Source organism: Polyodon spathula, chromosome 6 (genome assembly GCF_017654505.1).
Source record: "Polyodon spathula isolate WHYD16114869_AA chromosome 6, ASM1765450v1, whole genome shotgun sequence".
Taxonomy (NCBI): Eukaryota; Metazoa; Chordata; class Actinopteri; order Acipenseriformes; family Polyodontidae; genus Polyodon; species Polyodon spathula.
In genome coordinates this window covers 43,312,280-43,337,834 of record NC_054539.1, presented here as the reverse complement: position 1 = coordinate 43,337,834, position 25,555 = coordinate 43,312,280, and the positions used below count along the sequence as shown (strand labels likewise).

Genomic DNA, 25,555 nt, shown 5'->3' with positions numbered 1-25,555 from the left:
CTGCACCGCTATGATATTTGTGAGACACAGCAATAAGAACATTTTATTGTATTGTACCCAAGTGGCTGCAATTAAAGGTCTCCACACACTGGACGCGATGCGATTTGTCCTGCGATGAAATGGTACTTCACTGAGACACTACCTTTCACACCAGAGACAACAGGCGCGCGTGATGTGGTTGATGTCTCATCTGATTGTATCATCAGCTGGAAAAAAATCAGACAGATGATCGTCCTGGTATACATTTAATAAACATGTAGAATACATAATAGCTTTTCAGAATGCTCTCCCTCATTGCTTTGTCTTTATAATGTTTTTGTCTCAGGTATTTTGATACTGAAAAAATGATCTTTTTTTTACTGAAGGTGTGCAAAGGAAGCTGTTCCTCATTGGTCAGTTCCCTAGTGCCGCGTGACAAGATTGCAAAAATAGACATCAATCCTGTTTTTTTTTCAGATCGCTTCAGTGTTGCTCATCGCATCGCAGGCCATGTGAACGGCTCATATCAAAAATACATGTTTTGTCGTGGTACGGTGTGTCATATAGCACATTTGATTGTCGCATTGTGTCCGGTGTGTAGAAGCCTGTAGTCTAACTTGCTATCCCTGCTGTCTGAGGCTTGCAATTCATCTCAATATTTTTTTCCAGACTCCAGGCCAGAAGGACAATGATTCTAGACACACTTATTCATCAGGGTATGTTAAGTTTGAACTGCCTTATTCATATATATATATTGTGATGAATTCTCTCACTCTCACGGTTCGTTGCCCCTTTTAAAATAGACCCAGGATACGGAAATTGATTTTTCAGCGCTGACGCGCACTTTTAATAAACACAAAATCAAAACAACTAGCTCTTTTTCGAGTACTAACTATACGCACGATCTTCCCTCACTACTATCCCGGACAGCTAAGCTGTTTACCGGTACCCAAAACATAAAACTCACACAGGTTTCCTCCAGCACTTTACCTTGACTGCTTGGAAGCAGACCACACCTTCTGCATCGCTACGCATAGCAGCCCTGAACAAACTGCCTGTCTCTCTTAAATACCCTGCACCTGGCTCTAATTTCCAACTAACACCAGGTGCAGGGGATTACTAACCAATAAAACAATTAAGACAGTTGCATTTTCACATGTTTTGGCAGGGAATGATTTTAACCCCCTCCCTGCTACCTTACAGTGTATATATATATATATATATATATATATATATATATATATATATATATATATATATATATATATATATATATATATTAAACAAAAAAAAAATCTACAGCCAAATGGAATGTGTTTGAATATTATGTTAATGAGATGTATTGCCTCTTAAGGCTATCTCAGAGTGGTCAAAATAGTACTGCTAGTTATTATACATTTTGAAAAATGTACTGTAAATCTAATGTAAAACTGTAAAGCAAATGTAAATCTGGTAAATGACAATAAGTGAGAGTGCATATTTATTGTAGTTATTAATGCTAAAACATACCGTAGCTAAAAAAAATAAGGAAATAGGATTTTTTAATGTAGATTATACCTAGCTTATACTCAATGTACTATTAGAACTTACATGTTCGTACATCACTGTCATAGAATTGATACGCGTGATGTATTAAACGTCTCTTTTGTGGAGAACTGCTGTACCTGTCAGCGCAGATATACGAACAGCATCAATGGCTGCTCATTATACAGGACAGGTTGGTATTTACATCTCATTATAAATAGGTTTGCAACACAGTACGTGAAAGTTTAGAAATTCTGGCAAAGTTAAATGAATTCTGTATACCTAACAGAAAGTAGTAATATCATTTACAAGTTGAAGTTATGGCTTCTGCAAACTCTGGGGCTGATGGAAATATGTCTTCAGCCAAAAATAAAAGGAAAACAAATTTCCAGAATGACAAAATCGATATATTCATAACCGAAAAAACAAAACAGGAAGTATTGGCATTAACTTGCGTATAAGTAACAGAACTCACATGTTTACAGAATTACAGTATTTACAAGTTTATTTTTAGTTAAATGCCCTTATGGAAACTGTTGAAAGAACTGCAGTGAATGAATCAATTATTGTAAATATACAGTACTGTACAAACTCGGTACAACTTGTATAGTTCGATTGAAATTAGAATAAACAAAATAACTACAGCCTTATTTTTATGAAAACAATCAAAACACAAATTGTGCACAAACTGTTGACTATACTTTTAGTTATTGGCTTACACTGTCTAATTTGACGGCTTAAATAGCAAAAGTTGACAAATGTACGTTCTACAGAATTAACTCAGTGAAGAAAAACAATAATAAACAACTTACAGTTTTACATAAAAAAATCACTTTGCATGCAAGAACACGCGCTTTGAAAGTTCTGCTGAGAAGCTTATTTATCAGAATAACCTGAGCATTAAAGCCAGTTGAACGAGAACTCATTTTTCACTTGTCACTCTTTACAAACTGATACTGGTCTGTAACAGGCAGCACTTGGTGGTTATGAATGAACAATGTTTCCAGTTAGAAGTCAGACACGTGAAGCGACAGTGTCGACTTATCCACTAGTCTTTTTAATAGTTTTTATCCCTTCGGTACCAATAATAAGTGTCGAGTTACCAATAGAGTGTGGTGTCAAAATCCGGGACCAAGAATTAAGCAAAGGTGTCGAGTTATCCACCAGTCAAGTTAACCGAGGTTGACTTTAGATTTTATTACACTTTTTAGGCTTTTTTTAAGTTGCGTTAAAGACTTCTATTTGTCCTATAATGACAAATAAACGAATAAAGAAAAAAGAAACAACTTAAAACAAAAAGTGGCAGGGGCTCCTCCTTTTCTGGTGGCAAAGGCAGCAAGGGCTCCTCCCCTTCTGGCGATGAAGGCGGCAGGGGCTCCTCCCGTTCTGGTGATGAAGGCGGCAGGGGCTCCTCCCCTTCTGGCAGCTAAGTCAGCAGGGTCTCCTCCCCTTCTGGCGGCGAAGGCGGCAGGAGCTCATACCCTTCTGGCGGTGAAGGCGGCAGGGCCTCCTCCCCATCTGGCTGCAGTGGGGAAACCAGCAGGCATGCTCCCTCTGCTGGTGGAGGTGGGAGTGACAAGCAGACCCCCATGGAGGTGGAGGCGGAACCAGCAGGTATTCTGCCTTTGCTGATGGGTACCTGGGCTGTGGACATTCGGCCTTCCCCCTCTTGGGCTATGGACGTACCGACTCCCCCCTCTTGGGCTGTGGATGCACCGACTCCCCCCTCTTGGGCTGTAGACGCACCGACTCCCCCCTCTTGGGCTGTGGACGTGCAGTCTCCTCCCTTTCAGGCGCAGGACTTCGGGTTTCTTTCTTTCAGGCGCAGGATGTTCGGGGTCCTAACACTCAGGCGCAGGACGTTTGGGCTCCTCCCACTTGGGCTGTGGACGCACTGACTTCTCCCACTCCAGGTCCGTGTCTTGGAAGACCTCTAGGCAGTGGTGCTCCTCATGCCTGTACCGCATGCAGTTGGTTCACCACTCCTCTTCCTCCCATGCCTTCCTTCCTCTCTGCCTCCTCCTCACCTCTCTTTGGGTCTTCTGGGACATTTCTTCCTCCTGCCATATGGGGAAGGTGCCAGGGGATACATGCCAGGGCTCCCCACAGCTAAAGCACCACTCCTACCTCCACAGACTGGTGAGGCAGACTTGCTGCGGCTGCTGTCTCCTTCCCAACCTCCTTTTTCCTCCCATCCTTCCTCACTTCACACGTAATACAAAAAAAATGAAAAACTGCAGTACCCTTCTGCAGTACCTCTTCCGGCCTGCGTCCAGGAGGTGCTGGTGATCCCGCGCTGGACACCACTTGTGACAGGAAATGGCGTTGTGGTCAGGCCAGAAGCAGGAACTGAAAACATGCAGGTGACTGCAGTGGTGTGTACCGTTTTATTTTTAACAACAAAAATAAATAAAATATTTAAACAAAAACAAAGCTGCTCACAGAACACAAAATAAAATATTTAAACAAAACAAAGTCACGAACGCAAACAATAACAAATATAGGTCAGGCTGGGCGATCGCCTTCACTGTTCCTATATCTTTTTAAATTCCTCTCTTTTCTCTCTGCTCTCCGCTCTCCCTCTGAACTCCCAACCAGAGCAGGGAGAGCTGCAGGCTTAAATACTGTGCCCGAGGGGTTTAACTAGTTCGTAATTATTCTGTTACCCCTTGGCCACAATCTGCGCAAGTTTATTAATTTATTAATTGTGTGACTGCTGGCTAGTTTAAACAGTAACAAAACTAACATGGCTACGCCGTCATTTATAATAACAAATACAATAAAGAAATCATAATACATAAATAACACAGGGGCGGAGGGGGAGACCCCATTCTAAAAATAAAGAAACAGTACATTTAAGCAGGGCTTTCCTACCGCCCTGCTACAGTCACCTAAAATAATAATAATAATAATAATAATAATAATAATAATAATAATACATATTTTTAACTATGTACCTATATTTTTTTAATGAATGGGCAACATCCTCATTCCCCATATACTCCCAGAATCCAGAGTGCTAACGATTGAAGGCGTCGTAACAGGATCCTGGGTATTTTGCAACGACATCTATTTTTAGTTCTTTAACATCACATGTGACTTGAATGTTTACCCTATGAAAGTTCAATCTATTAATAAAAGCCAAGCTACCTATAACATTTGGGAATCCTGCAATTGAGTAGAATTTGCTCTTGGTTTGTCTGATTGATTCTGCAGTGTTAGAGAATATAGCCTTGGTTATTATTACCCCTTTAAGTTAAGGCCACGCATTATCTCGAAATAAGGCCAGGACATTTCATAGCTTTCAATTATACACAAATCATACTGCTGCAAACCTAAAAAATGTAACAGCCATGTCATCAGCTTTATCTTATGATACATATAATTATGCTTTGTTTTGTTCTAGTGCTACACCAGTTCTTGAAAGTCAAACGTACGGCACAAGTACACCAAAACAGGTAAATACATAATAACTACATTGTATTTAAGAGATGAAACCTCCAACTTTACTTACTTTGCTCTAAACAACTCTAGCCATTAAATCTGGGTAACTTTTTAAAACTCATAAACTTAAAGCACCCCTGTGGCTTAATTTCAGCTCTTAATTTGATTTAATCTCCAAGTAAAGTTGGTACACCAGAGTTTTAATACCAGCTGTACTTGTAGATTTGACATGTTTGAAACTGTGTTGAGTTGTGAGTTTTTAAAAGTCACCAGGATGTAATAGAAAATATAAAAAAAAGTGAACCTAAACAATAACTCTAATTCTGGCACAAATGTCCAAGGCAATGTTAGAACATTAAAGGACATCACATCTTTTTTTGTTATTGTAGCAAACGTGTGCTGACGTCAGACCAGGAAATGCCAGACACAGTGTGGTGAGTGAAGGCGCTGCACAGATTTATTATAAATAAACAGTTTGGACAAACAAGACAAAACGGCACGGTGACCAAAACAGATACCAAAAACAAGTAATTTGCTGGGTTATAGCCAGTGCGAGTAGCAATTGTTTTTATTCTTACTTTCTTTATCTCACAATTCACGTCTCTTATTCTCCACTCTGAACACCCATACCGAGTGAGAAATTCTTGCTCCTTTTAAGCAGCTGTGCAGAGACTTGATTGCTAATCATTCAGTTGGGCTCCGGCATAGTCTGCACGTGAAGTAATTGTGACTTCCCCGTGCCCACAGACCAACATACATTCTAAATCACCTGTGCTAAATAACACACACTATACAAATAAACCAAATAAACCCAGGGGTGGGTATCCCATCACACACAGTTTTATATAGTTATATATATATATATATATATATATATATATAATATATATATATATATATTATATATATATGAGTCAATTTTTTTAATGTGCATTAATCAAACTCATCTGCCTTGACCCTCTTAGCATACCGTAATTAATTACCTGCGGCACCATTTTAGTACGAAAATGAAGGACTTGTGAATGGGAAGCTTATTTAAAAAAAAAAAGAAAAACTTTCTGACGCATCTACTGTCAAATTGATTTACAGCATCACAAACGTAAATTACATCTAATCTGAAGCACCACCTGCATTGTAAACAGGCTTTGACTTCTCAAAATACACTTCCTACTATCAACAACACAGAGCAGAGTACAGAGTACACTTTTAGAAATGCAGGATCACTGCAACCCCATGCATCAAGCTAAGTATCATAATATATATATAAGCACAACCTAATTGTATTATGATTTAAACGTATAACCAGCTTTCATTTGAAATGTGTTGGTTCAGTGAGACTTAAAGGAAAATTATTTGGAAACGCTGTATTCGTCCCATCCCTATATATATATATATATATATATATATATATATATATATATATATATATATATATATACACAGTGCCTTGCAAAAGCATTCAGACCCCTGACCAATTCTCTCATATTACTGAATTACAAATGGTACATTGAAATTTCGTTCTGTTTGATATTTTATTTTAAAACACTGAAACTCAGAATCAATTATTGTAAGGTGACATTGGTTTTATGTTGGGAAATATTTTTAAGAAAAATAAAAAACTGAAATATCTTGCTTGCATAAGTATTCAACCCCCACACATTAATATTTGGTAGAGCCATGTCTTTTGGGGTAAGTATGTACCAGCTTTGCACACCGTGTCGGAGTGATTTTGGCCCATTCTTCTTGGCAAATTTGCTTCAGGTTGTTCAGGTTGGTTGGACGATGCTTGTGGACCGCAATTTTCAAATAGTGTCACAGATTCTCAATGGGCTTGAGATCAGGACTTTGACTGGGCCACTGTAGGACATTTACCTTTTTGTTCTTGAGCCACTCCAGTGTTGCTTTGGCCTTGTGCTTGGGATCATTGTCCTGCTGAAAGGTGAATTTCCTCCCAAGCTTCAGTATTTTAGCAGACTGAAGCAGATTCTCTTGCAGCATTTTCCTGTATTTTGCTCCATCCATACTTCCTTCAACTGTAACAAGATGCCCAGTCCCTGCTGATGAGAAGCACTGTAGGGATGGTATATCTTGAGGCATGGACAGTGTTAGGTTTGTGCCACACATAGTGCTTTGAGTTTTGGCTAAAAAGCTCTATCTTGGTCTCATCTGACCACAAAACCTTTTCCCACATCGCAGCTGGGTCACTCTCATGCTTTCTGGCAAACTCCAGATGTGCTTTCAGATGGTACTTTTTGAGTAGCGGCTTCTTTCTTGACACCCTCCCATATAGGCCAGTGTTATGCAGAGCTCATGGTATGGTTGACTGGTGCACCATTACTCCACTCCCAGCCACTGAACTCTGTAGCTCCTTCAAAGTGATTGTTGGCCTCTCTGTGGCTTCTCTCACTAGTCTCCTTCTTGTTTGAGTGCTGAGTTTTGAGGGACAGCCTTTTCTTGGCAGTGCCTGGGTGGTGTGATGCAGCTTCCACTTCCTGATTATTGGTCCAACTGTGCTCACTGGGATATCCAAACACTTGGTTATTATTTTGTACCCTTTCCCTAATCTATGCATTTGTATTACTTTATCTTCAACTTCTGTAGAATGCTCTTTGGTCTTCATTTTCCTTCAGATTCACAGCCTTACCAATGATCCTTCAACAGTGGGGTTTTTATCCAGAAAATGTGACAGCAACTTTAATGGTTCACAGGTGGAGGCCAATGGTAAGGTAATTGTGTCCTCGTTAGGGCAATTTCTTTCATCGGTGCAAACTGGGAGCTTCCACAGCACAGGGGTTGAATACTTATGCAAGCAAGATATTTCAGTTTTTTATTTTTCTTAAAAATATTTCCCAACATGAAAACTATGTCACCTTACAATAATTGATTCTGAGTTTCAGTGTTTTAAAATAAAAAATCAAACAGAATGAAATTTCAATGTACCGTTTGTAATTCAGTAATATGAGAGAATTGGTCAGGGGTCTGAATACTTTTGCAAGGCACTGTGTGTGTGTGTGTGTGTGTGTGTGTGTGTGTGTGTGTGTGTGTGTGTGTGTGTGTATATATATATATATATATAAAAACGATAATTGTGATTATCATACACATAGCAAGTTGCTCTTTGATTTCATATTGACATGCATTCTGTCTAATCTTTGATATAGGTGGATTCTTCACAGACTGAAGGCTCTCTCAATGGCACAAACTTTATTGGAAAATTGAATGAATTTTGCCAAAAAAGAAGTGAAATGCATGATTTTAAATGTGTAAGACAAGAGGGACCTTCACACGACCCCGTGTGAGTATATAATATAAGACTGCAAGCTTCTGTGTATGGGACAGACCTAGGAATAAATATCAATTTCATTTAAATATTTCAAATGTATTTGCTATGATTCTAAATAATTAAATATTTCAGATAAATGTTATTGTGAATATTTATAAATATTCAAATATTTAGATTTCTGCTTCAACTATATACATGTGTTACAATGATGTGAAACATAATACATTTAGTTTTATATGAAATGTTTGTTTAGTTTTACATTAAATCTTGATATATTTGATATTTATAAATTAAATCTGACATATAAATATATTTGTCCCAGGTCCGGTATGGGATATATATCACAGCACATAAACAGTTTTTCTTCATACAGACTTTCTTCATACTTAAACCCTGTAGTAAAGGTTTGTTTCTAGACCCCTATATGCACTAAACTTGGGCTGCCTTATTTAAGATATTGGCAGTAACTGAAGTATTTAAGTCATAGTTCAGCTTGCCTTTTATCTTCATATATAGGTATTATTATCAAGTAATGATTGAGAAAAGAAAGTTTCCAGAAGGTCAAGGGAAGAGTGCTAAGGAAGCCAAGCAAAGAGCAGCCCAGTTGGCCATGGAAGCTCTATCGTCAGAGCCTAACCCCTGCATCCAGGTACAGTACCCTCAACAGGGAATTCAGTGAAAACCTCTAACCTCTTCTCAGCCAAGCATTCACAGAGGCATACTATCTTTAAAATGCTATAAAAAACATATTTCAGATAGTAGTAAAAAAAAAAAAAAAAAAAAAAAACATTCCCAAACTCCTGCCAGAACACGACTACATTTTTACCTAAACAATTTTTTTTTTCTTAAGATCATAAAATATACAAAAAAAAAAAGTGAAAACATTAGAAACCTAGGGCCTTATTCATTGGTAACGTGTTTTCCACACATTAAGCCCCTTTACTGCCTGCTTTGTACACCTGCTGTATTCACTAACCAGTGACAGGCAACCTAGAGAGTGGAAAAAGTACAGCAATGTTGTTATCTAAAAATAAAATTACATACCAAAAATAGAAGCTAGTATGAAGGTAATGGAAAGGAAGCCCATGTCATTTAAACATCAGCGTAGCCAAATCGGCAGCAGTTGCACTCCATGCCTGTATAGCTGTCAGACGTGCCTCCTTAATCCTGGCTGTGGAGCATTCCAAAAAAACAATGCTTCTAAAGTCCGAGAGCCAGGTAGCAATCATAGGAGGAGTAGGGTCTATCCAAAGCCGTAAAATGGATTTCTTGGCTGAAATCCTGCCAGAAGTATCCTGCTCTGGTGTAGAGAAAGGCCCAGGGAGGAGTCATCATTCAATAGAAATACAACCAGATTTTTTATGATCTGAACCTCCGTCAGCTCAGTAATAGTTTGAGCTACACTGTCCCAGAACGCAGCCACAATTGGACATTCCCAAAACATGTGTAGGTATGTGCCCACTGCACCAGTCTGACAAACTGCACAGAGCAGACTAGGGGACCTTTTCATTTTAAAATGTATGTATGGAGTAGCATATGCTTTATGGATAAGTGTAAAGTGTATTAATTGGTGAGCTGGGTTCTTGGAAGCTAAAAACGTATTGTAGTACTTGCTTGTTTTAGCAATTGACGATAGATAGTTGAAACTGTCCCTCGTGAACAGATGTCTGTCACTAACCAGTCTATCAAAGGATGAGGACATACATCTGAGTCCCAAGGAACCCCATAGGCACGTAAAGCAGACCTTAGTCTTAAATATAGAAAATAAGAGAAACCTGGGAGAGAGAAGTCTTCCTTGAGTTCCTGGAACATTTGAAGGCCTTTACTGTTAAAAATATCTTTAAAACTATACACACCGATATTTGACATGGTATATAAAGGCTTACCTCCTGTCAGTAAATGATTATTATTCCAAATAGGAGACGAATGAGAAAACTTAAATGGACCTCCCATAAATTTTTGCACATCATACCAAGTTTTGTTCTGACATAGTCTACTTAAATACCACTCATACATTGTGACTATATAAATATATTAACATAGCCGAAATTGTTGTATATAAGAAGAAACCAGCCAGCCAGTTCCTCGTAATGTTCATATATCCTGGACTGTCTGAGGATGTACGAGTTGTGTGCTATGCCAGGATAGCTGGCGACCACATCAGTAATCCTCAATTTCGCATCACACACCATTTCTACATTAATGGAGTGATAATGCTTCTATGTTCTATATCCTGGGGTGGTGACAGTGATACGTGGGAGCAGTCAATAGTCCCCAATACATTTGGAAAGCCAGACACTTCATAAAAGGCCACTTTTATATCATGGAGAGCATCTGTCTCTCTGGGATAGTAGATCTCATTCCCAGTGAGTTTCAACAGGGCATTCAGTACCTGCTGTATACACAGAGAAAACATGGGTTGGGATATCCCACCAATTTCTGACACAGTTGTCTGAAACAACCTAGGTGCTAAATAATGTAGCGTGCACAGCAATTTCACTAGACCTGGCACTGCATGACTCCTATCTGAAGTGGCTCTAGATCAGATTTGATCTCATATAACGCTAATATGATCTCTGTGCTCAGTCTGTATATAGGTAAATTGGTAGGTTTGGTTGAGGGGAACTAAGACAGTGATGAGAAATTCAGGATCCAAAATCAAGAATCCAGTCGGTTATTCACCACTCACAAACATGCATTGCAAAGGAGTGGATTCCACAGAATGCTGCTTTTTTTAATTGAAAACCCCGGGCTTATTGGTCACACATTTCTGGCAATTCCCAGGGTGGCTACAATCAGCTGTCCCGACATTCCTATGTTCCATTCTGTAGCTACCACATGCAGTATATTCACAATTGATGCCAGGAACCAACATAGTACAAGAAGCTTGATAACATGTGAACTCAAGCTGTGCAGCAAAATTGCTATGCTTATTTGTTATGTATTACATTTAAATATCATGTGTAAATCATATTTTTTCAACCTGTATGTGGCAGGCTGGCGAGTGGATAGAGGCCCAGAGACAGTCTGTAGTTCAGAAAAATAACTATTTTATTATAAATAAACACAAAAATGAAAGGGCACAAGGGCCAAAACAAAGCAATTTAAACACAAAAAGACAAAAAAACGAAACTTAAAAAAATAACAATTTCCAGGCTGGGCAATGCCTTCACTGGATTAAAACGATTCAAACTTTCCAAACAACCAAAAACCCAACTTGCTTCCTCAGCTCCCTCCTCTTTAATGGGAAGCAGAGGCCTCCTTTTATGTCAGGTGGCTGGGTGCTGATTGATTGTTAATTAAACTAATCATCTAATCAACCCCAGTCACCTGAACACAATGAACCCAGGCAGGTTGGGGAATTTAACCCCATCCCTGCCAATTTCTACAGAGCAGAGCTGTGCTCTGCCACACTGTAAAACACCTGTTACCCAGCTTATCTGGAGCACTGATTCTACCACTTGGAGGTATTTTTTCAACAACAGAACTTTAAAAAAGTACCCTGCGGTAAACTAAAGGGATTTAACCATTAATTACCAAACCAACATACTTCAGCACATGGTGAAATAGTAAACAACTAATGAAAATGTCAACAGGTTGCATGACAATACAAATCTAATGAATTATTGTAGCAGAGATGTTACCTGTGTGTGTTGTTACTGAATAATAATGAGTCAGACACAGAGCAGTGACACACTGCACAGGCGCGTAGATGTAATACAATGCCACTAGGGCATCAGCAATGATAAGCGTGATTATTGTACTAGGGAAGTAGTAAACTAAAATAACTCGCTCCAGGTGTGTGCTAAGTCAAGACATATCTTGGTCTATGGCAGCCTCGTGCCTCCCAGCGCACCTAGGCGCATGTAAGATAAGCCTATGTCTTCCCGCACATCCTGTCGTGGGTTATTGCTTACTTAACTAACTGTGACTTCCTTTTTCTTATTTATTTATGCTTGTGATCTTTGCATGCCTAACCGGGCTATTAAACGGCTTTTATTTTTAGGAAACTGTTGAACAGAGCCCTGGAGGAGCCAGATTAAAAAATAGGTAAGAGTTTTTTTTGTTTTGTTTTTTTTTTAATTTAGAGTCGCCAATTATTATCTTTATTTTTCCCCAATTTGGAATGTCCAATTATGTTTTTTCTCCTCACCGAGACCCCACACAGCACAGACATTCTGATGGCGTGTGAGCGTCCTCCGGTCTCGCATGCCTAAAGCCAGAATCGCTTTTACACCGAGCAATCCAGAGCGGAGGTGGGCAGGCTATACTTTTTATCCACTCTGAATGTGCTCGGGTTCTGGCCAGTAGGGTTCACTGTTGCGCGATGAGGAGAAGCAGTCCCTGCTGGTTTCCCATCCCTCACCTGGGAGCGTCAGAGCCAATGTGATGCCCCCATTGGGGTCCCCAGCAGTGTTCAGCTTCTTTGCACAGGCTGGACGCTGGATTTGTATAGGATTTATTTGTTTCCAAAGATAATGTTATTTTTAAAGTTTTTCAAAGACTTTTAAATAAAGTCTTTATGAGTTGTAAAATCTAGTTTGATATTCATGAAATTGTTCTAGGCTGTTGAATATCATACTTGATTTTATTCATGAAAACAGACCTTGCGAACAGCCCAATGGTCTTTTGTTCGTGACCTGTTTGTTTTTTGTTTTCCAGAAAAGTCAACTTAGCTCCTGATTTCAAAAATGACTTCAAATCTACACCAAACAAAAATAAGCAGGTATCTATGATTTTATAAAGTTACACCAAGCATGATTGTTATTACTGTATACTAGCAATTAAGATGAACCTCTCAGTGTTTCTTACCAGAAATCAATCATGAAGTTAACATGGTTTGGAAACTGAACCTATGGTTGGGCAATATTTCTTATCTCGTACTCTCAGTCTCTATTTTGCTTGGTCAGGAGAAACAAACAGAGTCCTTTTTTGAGCCAAACCAGACGCCACTTCACGACCATGCCCCAATTTCTCCTGCGTTTGCTTGGGTATGGAGTAAGTATAGGTGTTTTCCTCATCATCTTTGAAGAAAGAAAGCCTGTGAAGGGGTCCCCTTCCTGGGTCTAGAGTCCTGTCCTACGTGTCTCCCTAGAATAGTTCCATTCTACAAGGTGCCAGCAGGCCACAAAGATTACTTGTTTTAAACAGCCTGCTGAATTCCATCCTGGCTACACACCCCAGGTCCTCCACACCAAATCGTGTGGATAAAAGGATTGACACCTTTCTGAAGGACAGCAGCATCTCCACCTGCAGCAGGTGCATTATCAGGTTTATACTCTAGGTATCTTGTATTCATAAAGGAAACATGCAGTTCTGATCTATTTTATGCCGCAAGGGTCTGAAAACTTACATCCTTTCTGGAAAATTCAAGATGGTTTCTCCTCTACCATCATCAAGGCAGTCCAACCATAGGTATAATTTCAATAGAGCTGAAGGATGCCTTCACATACACTGCAGTAGATACATCTGTTTCTCCATCAGGGACTGTCAATACCAATTAAAGGGTTTCCTTTCAATATTTTTACAACCCCCTGGGTGTTCACCAAAGTAGCAGCGCATGCCTGAGGCATGGGCATCCATGTCTGTCTGTATTAGATGACTCATTAGTGCTGCCCCAAAAAAGCAATTCTCTTGGTAAGGGAAGCAAAACTACACATGAAACACACACAGGTGTCTTCTTTCTTCTTGAACCTTTCCAGATTCCCTCCTCATCAAGGTTGCTCTGGGAGCTGCAACAGAAGCCAGATGATGGTGACTTTCACCTCAGATGAACATGGGGCTGACACTATATCCATGGCCTCTGAAACCCTGTCTCCATACGAACGCCTCCCTACTAGTGCAGGGAGTACACTTGTCAGAGGCTTGGCCACCACAACATCTTTTCTTAGATCATCTTGAGTTTCTAGAAATTTGCCGTGTGCTGAAAACATTTTGCCCAGTTTTAAAACAAGGGGATACATCAATCACTAGGGAGGCAAAAGTTTTTGGGGTTTTCCCCCTGTTCATAAGCTCTGAACTGGTACAGACCACCTACTTGCTGGACTCAACAACAGTATCGCGGATCTGCTCAGCAGACAGATGGTTCCACACGACTGACAGATCAGCCCAGATGTGGTACAGGGGGTTTTCAACTAAGTAGGTTTTACAAGTAGACATATTTGCACAGGAGAAGAACACTAGATGCCTCTTTATTTGCTCCCACTTTCAGCAGAGAGCAGCCTTGGAGAGCAGCCTTGGAGAGCAGCCTTGGCAGTGCTCAGCGTTAGCTCCTCACCTGCACAAGATGTTCTGGATTTCAGAGATCCTGGAAGTTGCGGAAGCTGGGCTCCTGCACCTACAGATGAGCAGCAATCTGCTGTCCCAGAACAACAGTGCTTTGCTGTTACTATTAGCTGCCTAAAGATGGAAGGGCAACTACTGAGGTAATAAGGCCTATCTGAACAAGTAACACACATTCTACTTACTAGAAAAAGAAGAAAAAACTTCAATTTTTCAGGCCTATACAGGCAAATGGAAAGAAGTTGTCATCTGGTGTGATTAAAAATCTCAACACTACTTGAATATGTATTTCCTACCATACCTCAGCCATCTGTTTCACAAGGGTTCTCTCCTCCCCTTCATCAAGATTCACATCGCTGCAATCTCCAACATGCTACCTGGCTGGGAAGGTCACCCTGTAGGTTCCCACCCTATGGTGTCTAAATTTGTTAGGGGAATTAACCATCTAAGGCCCCTAAGGAAACACATTGTCCCTCAAAGTTAGTCTAATATTAGTCTAGTATTCAATAATCTTATGGTACCACCATTCAAACCCTGGCTATATGTGAAGACAAATTCTTAACTTGGAAAACAGCATTTCTGGTGGCAGTGATCTCAGCAAGAAGATTCACAAAACTAAGGCAAAGCTGTCTCCAAACAGACAATTTCAAATTGGATCACATCCTGCATCAAGTTCTGTTACAGCCTCAAAAAGAAACCACCTGCAGGATCCGTCGAAGTCCACGGTAAGGTGAATGGCTACTACATGGGCAAAACTAAAATCTGCCCAGTACAGGACAGCTGCAACATTGCTACCTGGGCCTCCTTCGAGACTATTATTAGCATTATAACTTAAATGTGTCTTGCTCTCAGCCTATCTTTACTCACTGTGTTTTATCTTGTGGCTTTCTCTACTAACATCTAACCTACCACCGTCTTGTCATAATCTTTTGGTATGGAGTTCATCATACGAGGGAAGAAGACGAAGGTTACCTGTAAAATGGTAATTTACTGTCATATTTAAATTTGGACAATAATCGGGAAGTGACATCTGGTTGTATGGAGGGATGACACTGGCTTTGGCATTGAAAAGGACTATATCACAATGATCTCTGGGTAAGAGATCGGTTTGCTTTTCCTGACCAGGCAAAATGGAGACTGGGAGTTTATCATCCTATGAAGACACTATATTACAAGTAGTCTTTTTGGCTCTGTTCCAGCCATGTATGTTGCATTTTTTAAGGTTGACTATCACATAAAGTAAAAGAAAATATGTAAGTTATGGTTTCAGGATTTTTTGTATATCACTCAGTGATTATGCATTTTAAATGCAAAAAATATTATTTGCTCTGTGCACCATCCATGCTTGGTATTACAGTCATTTCTCGTTAAAAAGAATTTCAGGTATTTCTTACTCAGTCAAATACTGTACATTTATAACAGATTGTACATTAATGCACTGTAATTGCAATTACATTTTTTTTTTTTACTTGCATGTATATAATATATGAAACACATACTTTCCTGCAATTTACTTTTCTGACCTGGTCATACCTCTACATCACAATATCAACTACCTGTACATTCATATTCACTTACAATCCAGGTATTTTGAGAAACGCGTGTGCTTTAGCACAAGCAGGTAGTTCCATAGTGATTTACGCTTTCATCATACTGATGGTGTATGTTACTGACATTATTGTTTTACATTTTAACTTAAAGGATAATATTATACCCAATTTAAATAAGGACAGACACTTGGACAGAAATGTCAATGAGAAAACAAACTCTTATAACCCACAGAACCCAAGGTGAGTTTACAAGGTTTACAATGATATTGCTGCATATTGATATATTATTTTCAGATATGGAGATTTTGCTGATGAACAATGTTTACTTTTTTTTTTCTTAAATTTAGTAGTCGCCAATTGTTTTATTATTTTCTCCCAGTTTGGGATAACCAATTACTTTTAGGCTCAGCTCATCGCTACCACCTCCGCACTGACTTGGGAGTGGCAAAGATGAACACACGCTGTTCTCCGAAGCGTGTGCCGTCAGCCGACCGCTTTTTTTCACACTGCAGACTCGCCGTCAGCCACCTCAGAGGTGCAGCGTTGGAGGACAACGCAGCTCTGGGCATCTTACAGGCAACCGGCCAGACTACAGGGGTCGCTGGTGAGCGGTGAGCCGAGACACCCTGGCCAACCTAAGCCCCCCAGGCCACAATTGGTGCGCCATCCCCTGGGAGCTCCATCCACAGTCAGCACTGGAATAGCTTGGACCCGAAACGCTGATATCCAGGCTATAGGGCACGTCCTGCACGCCATGTGGAGCGCCTTTACTGGATACACCGCTCGGGACCCTCCCCAGCAATGTTTACATTTATTCAAGAAAATCAGGTGTAAAATAATTAGGCACTACGTTTAAAAAAATAAAAAAAATAAAAATGTAAACTAAGCAATACCAAACACAATTCATAATTTAAGTTTTTGTAAATGTAATATGGCCCTATTGCTTAAAACAAATATTTGAATGTCAATTTATATATTTGTATTATTGTATTTTTAGATAAAATAGTGCTTGTCCCAGAAACAAAGCAATATATATTTTTTTGTCTTAACTAGTGTAATTAATGGACTCTGTTGGGTTACCATACCATAGCAAACACTTTGATACCCCTTGCTACTTGTGCATGTAACCTTGCTGCTCATAATTTTACTGTAGCTACTGTATCTTACTTACAGTACCACTCAATGAGTGTCACAGATGCAACCAAATACTCACTAAAACCGTAAATAGTGATTCTAAACTCTTGTCCTCTAGTACTAAATTGATCAGACCCCATCCATTTGTTTAATTGCTTAGGAACAAGGACAATAAAATGCCACAAATGATATAATTTCTTTTAACAGAACTCATTGATAAAATTACAAATAAAAAGTAAAGGGACAGCTTAGCAATGGTACTGCAGCAAATTCACACAAATCACCTGTAGTGGTGATACAAGGATTTATCACACACAGAAAGTTGTGCACTCAAAACATATGATAAAAAATATTCCTCATCGTAAATTTTATTCCATATTAAAAGATAAAATGTTTTTTTTTGTTTGTTTTTTTAAATAAAGTTTTATTGAGAATAGATAGCCAGAAAGGCAGTGGAAGAACACAAAAATCCATAAGCAGACCTATAAAAATGTGCTAACAGAACATGTAGAATCATAAACAAGATGTCTAGATGTGCAGTGTGAGCAACACTTTCCAAACATTGCACTCAAAAGATTGAAGTAACAGCAGCTTATTAGTTTAACCCATGGAAAAAGAAAGACATACAGCTAAACAAAGAAGCTAACCTGAATGTTTCTTTGTTTTCCTTTTTTTTTTCTTGGAGGAAAAATCTAAAACAACCTGCATTCTCAGACTTTTTCAGGAATTTGATGAAATAACCAAACTTGGTCAAGGTGGCTTTGGGAGTGTTTTCAAGGCGAGAAATAAACTTGACAGAAACTTTTATGCTGTGAAACGTGTGAAGTGTAAAAAGTAAGTGTGTGTATGAATATGTGCATTTTGAAGTATGTTTAAGATATACTTATAACGAAATACCATATGTACCAGCAGGACCAATGTTTTTGTGACTCCTTATCTGATGAGACACTAATCCAAGGTCCTGTCTAATCAATGGACATTAAAATGGAAACAGAAGCATCCATGGAAACAATACCACATCTCAGTCGAGTTTTATATATATATATATATATATATATATATATATATATATATATATATATATATATATATATATATATATATATATAAAGGTTTTTCATGATTATCTATGCTTTTAACTGTATAAACTTGTCTATAAACACTTAATATTTCATTATATGATACGTGTACTTCTATAAGCTGGTACTCATAAGTGAATTGCATTCAAAAATGTAAGTTCTAAATGAAAATGTAAATCTTGTCAATTTCAATGAAATGGTCACCCAAAGCAAGGGGATTTCAGTCTGAAGCCCAAGTCAGTTAAAAGTCTGAAATGTGTATAACACGTTGTTAGCATATATATATATGATCTACTCTAACACCGTGTTATACACATTTCAGACTTTTAACTGACTTGTATATGTGTATGTTATCTGTATATGTGTGGAATCTCTGATATCCAAAGTAACAGTACCATGGTTAGTTTATAAAAACAGTATGAGTATTTGTTACACTTTCTTTGTATTTCTCACTTTTTCATATATGGAAACGGTGGATGTTGATCATGTTGCTTTACTTTGACATGATACTGACAGCTTTACAGCGATGATGTGAATGTATTTCACTGACATCATTTTTTAAATCTCTCTTTGTAGTAATGCTGAACGTGAAGTTGCAGCATTGGCGTGTCTTGAGCATGACAACATTGTACGCTATTGTACTTCATGGGTTGAAGAGTTACCAGGAAACCTGCCAGAAACATCTGAAAGTAACAGCAGCTCAGGGTAAACATTTTCCTTGATCACGCTATCTGAGTACATTTAGAAATCTGCATCTTGGAAAACACTGCTCCTATTTTCATTAAATTCAACATGAAGGGTGCTATTTTGAAATCATATAAAACTAGTAAGAAACTACTCTCAACAAAAAAAAAACAAAAAAAACAAGAAAACAGATTTTAGGCTTGGTTAGCACTCTTTTAAAATATAATATCTGTGCTCCTTGTCCAACAAATGTTAATTTTTTAACTTGCAGCTCAGATTCCAATGCTTTACAGAAGTATCTCTTCATCCAGATGAAACTATATGAAAAGGGAACATTGAAAACCTGGATTAATGATAAAAATCACTTAAAGACAATAAGAAGCAAGACTGATGCTTTGCAAATATTTAAGCAGATGGTCGATGGAGTTGAATATATCCATTCAAATAATCTGATTCATCGAGATTTAAAGGTAACCTTTACACTTTCAATTGAAAGAAAACATTTAAAAAAATTCATATTTAAAAAGGCCAAGAAACCAAAATCCAACAATTTGCAGAGGAGAAAGACAGCACAATGGTAAAAACAGGTGTACCATACGCAAAACTGATGACATTTTGAAGCACTCCATAAGCGCCATGCTGTTCATGTCACAGTTTTCTCTGTAAGTCACTGTGCAACTTGCAAACCCGCAAACTTAAACATCAGTCTTCCTAGCTATTTCCACCATGCTGTCTGGAAGCTGAAACTTTGTAGCTAATTATTAAAATACTGTAGTGTTCAGTTTATCAGTTACTTTACTTCTTTATTAAGTATTTCGAGTGCTTTATGAGCATCAATTTATTTTCTTTTTATATATGGATTTCAATCAATCTTTACTGTACAAGCAAGCACAAGTTAGAAATTGTTTTTTATTCAACCCAGTTTTTTAACATTTTCACTTTTTATAAATATAGATAAAGGATAAATTAGTTGCCGTTAGTATTTGAAATAAACGCCGTATGGAGTAACAATGTTAATTCTTTAAGTCTTTAAGATTTTTAAGATTTAAAATTGTGATATTTAAAGCTTCAGGTTAAACAAAAGCATGTGCGTATGCTGACATTGATTATGTAATGGCCTGCATTATTTTCAGGAGGTACAGTGTAGTGAGAAAAGTGAGAAGAATACATGCAATTTGTTTCACTGTACAGCAGTTATGCAGGAATGGCTGTGAGATGACATCATCAGGAAGCAATGTTAGCATGGTAGCACCTGTGCTACGTGTTAAGAATACATACAACTAAAATGTTACAAAAATAAGTCATTTTGGAATGTTGCAATTAACACGTGTTTAATTTGTTTTCTTCTTTAGCCCACAAATATCTTTTTAAGTGATGACGATAAAGTAAAAATCGGGGATTTTGGACTTGCAACTGCAATAGTCAATGAAAACAGTGTCAGCTCACTTCAAAGGACTATGCACACAGGAACCGTGCACTATATGAGTCCTGAACAGGTAACCTGTCAATTTATTTTATTTGCAGCTTGCCTGGAAGTGGTTTTGTGTATTTTAGCAAACTTACCAGATTTCCTTTTTTTTTCTAGAAAGTAATTTTATTTTATGATTCCCTCAGTGAACTTTTGTCACAGGTGTTTTCACATCTTTTTCTGCTTAATGTTTACAAACCATTTTATTAGTGATGCCCACAATGGTGCTTTTTTTTTACACAAATCGCATTCTTAATTTTTGTTTTCTTTTTTACAGAAAAACCTGAATAAATATGGAAATGAAGTGGATATTTTTGCTCTAGGGTTAATTTGTTTTGAACTTCTTTGGCGGCTTGAAACAGAAAATGAAAGAGCTAAAGTAAGTTTTCTTTCCTTGAATTTTATAAAGCAGAGTTGAAAACTTAAGATAAAACTCCAGAAACTTTGCCACATCTGTGCCATAAAAAGTGTAATTAATAATTAGGAGGATACATTGAAAAGTATCTAAGCGGTTGGTTTGAGTGGTTCGAGCAAAAACACTACATATTGTGGACCCAGTTTCAGGGTTTACAGTAAATTCTAATTCAATATAAGACAACTACTATACTGTCAAATGTATAGCATAGTTAATTTGGTATAATTTAATGTCCCTACATTTTGTCAGTGTTATTTGGTATTAGCTAATGATATAATCTTATTTAATAGACCTTGCATTTTGTCTAGATTGTTGTTATTAGTAGTTTCTGGAAACTAGTAGAAATATTTTTTTTTGGTCACATTATAATGTCATTTTTAGCATGTGACAGAGATTTGTGGAAATGTCCACTGAGGGTATGTAAGTTCTGTGTTATGTAGAAGTTTGTACTGAGAGGCAGTCCTGATCCTGTTGTGAATGAGCATGGATAGAAGGATCCAGGTAATAAAGTAAGATAGTTGAAGAAAAGCACTGTAACAATATTTGATTCTTTTACAGATGTGGAACAAAATAAGGAGACGGGAGTTTCCTAAAGAGTTTTGCATAGAGTACAGTACTGAGGTAAGAAATTCTATTTTCTCAGCTAAAAGCAAAAACTTTATCTTGTGTGGAATATTTTCATCTCTCACACTCTACCTTTTAATTTTGCAGTCCAAATTAATAGAAAAGATGCTTTCGGAAGCACCAAAGGACAGACCAAAAGCTTCGAAGATTGCAGAACATTTGAATATGTATTTCAAAAAGGAGGATGAACACAACGAGTCAAAGACAGTATAAGGACAATCTTGGAAATGTACCCTATAGAAATGTTAACAGGGGTGCCAGCCACTAAAACAATCAAATTAAATAACTTTGAGTGAATTCTGGTTGTTTTTCTACATTTTCCTTACTATGTTGTATGGTTGGTTCTGGGTTCTGTTGCTCCATTACTGAGGTAGTATAATGTTCATTTAGTTTGTCTGTAGAATCTAAAGTGCCCAGACTGAATAGACTCAAATCCACTTAATGCTCTGACCTTTCAACTCTTCTAAGATCTACTAAAAATGATGAGTGGAGAAAATGTTTTATGTAAAATCTAAAACAATTTAAATGACATTGAAAAAATATTTTTAAAAAAACATTCCAGTTTGAAACAGTTCTTAATAAATGCGGGGAAACAGCATCCAACAGGGAAATCTTGTGTTTCTAAGCACAAATAAATACTTTTTGTACTCACTGCAGGAATGTCATAAAGTGAAATAGTTTTGATCAATTAATAAAATCTGCAAGCATTAAATGATATATGTAAATGCTAAACACAAAAAGTCAGTATTGGGTGCAGTCCCTCTTTCTTGCACCACCAGTACCTTAAAACAAGATGACCAAAGATGTTATGGCAGAGTTGTGGTGTGCCGACTCAATTTCCATCTTTGGGTTGCACTGGTAGTAGATGAGCACAGCTGGTAGTCTGTGTAGAAACTGTAACTTCTGCCCGATACATCAGCATTCTCCAAGAAGGACTTTTTGTTGTCTATGCCAATGGTCATCTCAAAAGATGGCAGTATTTTTATGGAAGATGGTGCCTCAACTCACACCGCCCGTGCAATACAAAGAAAGTCAGGCATGAACCCCATTGAGCATGTGTAGGCAATCCTTGACCAATCCCTGCAGAAGCGTCCCTGTGGCAAAGTGCCTGCCCCTGTGTGTATTTTGTGTTATATGTTGTGTGTTAATGTTGGTGTATAGTCATTGGTAGATGGGATATAAATGGGTCTGCGTAACACAAGTGTTTAAAATGTATATTTGTATTTAGGCACGAGGATTGCACAGCACTTCAGGTGCAAGTAAAAAGTAATAATATGTGAGCACAGGGAATTGCACTTTATTAATTCACGTGCAGTTCTACCGCGACTCCAATTGAATGAGTGATTAGCAATCGAGTCTTGGCACAGCTGCATAAAAGCTGCATGTTTTCACTCACTCTGGGTTGTGTGTTCAGTGAGTGGAGAACGAGATTGGAGACGGAGGTAATCATAATAATTGAAGTAATAATAACGTAAAGTAAAATATCAGCTCACCATGTTGTTTAGTGTTAGTCTGTTTTGTTTGTCTGTTTATTTTGGCTACCAGTGCCGTGTCCTGTGTTTTTTGTTTGTTACAACCTTTTTATTTACTGTTCTGTTAATTCATTAAATGCTGAGCGCAAGCAAGCACTCAGCGCCACTGTGACGGAAAGATGAGTTCTGGTGATGAATCTTCCTCCCAACCTGTGAGGGCGCTAAAGAACGAGGGGAGAAGTATCTGGAAGGGCTGGCCTGACATTTCGTTTCCGGGTCAGGGAAGCGGGTCAGCCTGGAGGGAAGCGCGACTCTGTTGTAAGACCGTATTGAATTGAGAGGTAAACGAGAGGCAGCTGCAAGTAATAAGGCAGCTGCAACCGTTTATCTCGATATCATGCGGGATTACATATAGGGGCCAGGGTAACGCTGGTCTTCTCCTTCGTTTGGGTTAAACGCTTGGAGAGAGAAGGATCGAGAGAGGAGCTCTCGTTGTAAAGAGGAATTGCGTGTTGTGTTTGTTTTATCATTGTCTGTGTTTTGCACCACCAGACAGTTAACTCACCTATCCGGAGCTGTCGACCAGGGTCAGCACAATCCGGATCACCACTGCACGGAACCGTCACGAAATACAGTGTCTTCACCCACCACAAGCACGTCTGCACTCACCCAGGACTGGTGACCGTGTGTTCGTTTTGTTCGGGACTGTGCCCTATTATTGCTATCCCCGTGCTTTACACATTGTTGTGTATAGCCGGGGATTTATTATTTAATGGTCACCAGACCTGGATTATAAATAAAAGCACCTTTTCACTGGAAACTGTTGTCTGCCTGTCACTCCTGCATCGCATCACCGCTATACCTGTTCCCCTCCACTAGCCACTTTGCCACAGCCACCCAACTCCACCTCTCTGTCTGTTTATTTCCTGGTTCCTGCTTCTGGTCTGACGTCCCCCACTCCGGCCGTCTTTGTGACAGTCCCTAATACAGATTCTGTGCCAGGAATGGGCTACAGGATTGCTGATCTCATCCACACAATGTGTAAGCACGTTGCTGCCTTGCATAAGGCAAAGGGCCGCACCACAAAGTATTTACCTCACTCGCATTTTTCCAGTGCTATGTATGGTTCCAGAATAAGCAGGTATTCTTTCAAACTTGGGTACATCGTCTCACTATGTTTTAAGATTTGTATAGCTTCAATTGAGGCCATCAGTGCAGTTTGATGTCTCAAACCATCACACACTTTATTTTAGCTGCATCACATAAACTTTATTGTAGCTGTTAACGGAAGGCTTACTACAATGTTAACATGTTGTTCATTTCCTTTAACAGTTAGAAAAGTACAGGTGTCTTTAATAATGCCTAAACAAAACAAAACCCATTTCACTGAAGTGGTTGATTCGGTAAATCTTTTCCTTCCCAGCAGCTAAATAATGAAACAGGTCACTATATTGCCTAGCCATTAATGACCCATTAACAAATACTCAATTCTCTTTCGTTTTCTGTTTTTATTAATGAAATACCTACTGTCAGGAGAAAAAGTTGTGTACATATGTGTGCAGATGACACTGTGGTTTATTACAACTCTGACAATGTCCATGATTTAACTAAGACGCTACAGAATTACTTTTTTTTTTTTTTTTAACTTTCTCAAGATTGGTTTGATAAAAATACTTTGATTTTAAATGAAAAAAAATAATGTTATTTGGTTCAGAGAAAATGATACAAAACAATATACTTTTGGAAAGAGTTGATACTTTTAAATACTTAGGTGTGAATATCAATACAACTCTTAAATTCGAAAAACACATACATGAAATATGTAGCAAAACTGGGATAAAACTTGGCTTTTGTATGGCTAGCGTCATTGCTTAAATTTTACATCAAGGTTTAAGTTAGCCAAACAACTTTTGTTTCCCATTCTGGTCTATAATGATGTGATTTATATGTCTGCTACTAAGGAGTCATTGAAGAAGACTGATACAGTATTTAAAATGATTTATAAATTTTTTTCTTCAGTGTACTTATTTAGAACATCACTGTACCTTGTATTCCAGGTTAAACTTGTTGTCACCTGATAATAGAATTAACTTTCACTGGAATCAACTTATTTTTAAACGGATGTTTAACAAGCTTCCTGTTTATTTGAGTAACCTATTCCAGGAGTTTACCTGTGATTACAGCTTACAAAATGTTTGTGAAACCAAATATTTTAAAATACTGATGGTAAAAAGTGCTACTGGAAGGTAATCTTTTGCCTTTTCTGCAGTTTCAGATTGGAAATCCCATCATCAATTTAAAATTTGTTGTTCCACTATCTGAAGAAGCCCTGTCTATTGGTATGAGTTTTGAATGTGTGTTCCGTGTTTTTATGTGATTGTAGTTTGCTGTTGGACGTCAATTATAGCTCATATGGCCTTTTTCCAATAAAAAAAAAGTAGGACTTGCCTTATTGACTTCAGTTAACTATGACAAGATCATGATTGTCCTTTTAAAAGCAAAATTAAAAAGTAGTATGTCAAGAACAGTGCACCAGCACAAAAGGAAATACTGAGTACATTGACTGCCCCAATTCCAGCTAAAATATCACTCCATCACAATCAAAGCTAGCATGTTG

The 25,555-nt window shown here is 38.2% G+C and overlaps 1 protein-coding gene across 1 annotated transcript in view; it reads left to right on the top strand.

Annotated features, from left to right (window-relative positions):
* The window catches only part of eif2ak2 (eukaryotic translation initiation factor 2-alpha kinase 2), a 33,961-nt gene extending 12,198 nt beyond the window's left edge, over positions 1 to 21,763 (top strand). The window contains exons 7-21 of the mRNA XM_041253839.1: positions 649 to 695; positions 4,910 to 4,961; positions 5,337 to 5,381; positions 8,109 to 8,242; positions 8,747 to 8,879; positions 12,237 to 12,280; positions 12,893 to 12,956; positions 16,214 to 16,302; positions 17,911 to 18,030; positions 18,852 to 18,980; positions 19,231 to 19,429; positions 20,312 to 20,455; positions 20,705 to 20,806; positions 21,401 to 21,463; positions 21,554 to 21,763. Of these exons, the coding sequence (XP_041109773.1) occupies positions 649 to 695; positions 4,910 to 4,961; positions 5,337 to 5,381; positions 8,109 to 8,242; positions 8,747 to 8,879; positions 12,237 to 12,280; positions 12,893 to 12,956; positions 16,214 to 16,302; positions 17,911 to 18,030; positions 18,852 to 18,980; positions 19,231 to 19,429; positions 20,312 to 20,455; positions 20,705 to 20,806; positions 21,401 to 21,463; positions 21,554 to 21,679 (1,491 nt within the window). The 3' untranslated portion in view covers positions 21,680 to 21,763. The remainder of the gene's footprint in view (positions 1 to 648; positions 696 to 4,909; positions 4,962 to 5,336; positions 5,382 to 8,108; positions 8,243 to 8,746; positions 8,880 to 12,236; positions 12,281 to 12,892; positions 12,957 to 16,213; positions 16,303 to 17,910; positions 18,031 to 18,851; positions 18,981 to 19,230; positions 19,430 to 20,311; positions 20,456 to 20,704; positions 20,807 to 21,400; positions 21,464 to 21,553) is intronic.
* Positions 21,764 to 25,555: the final 3,792 nt, after the last annotated feature.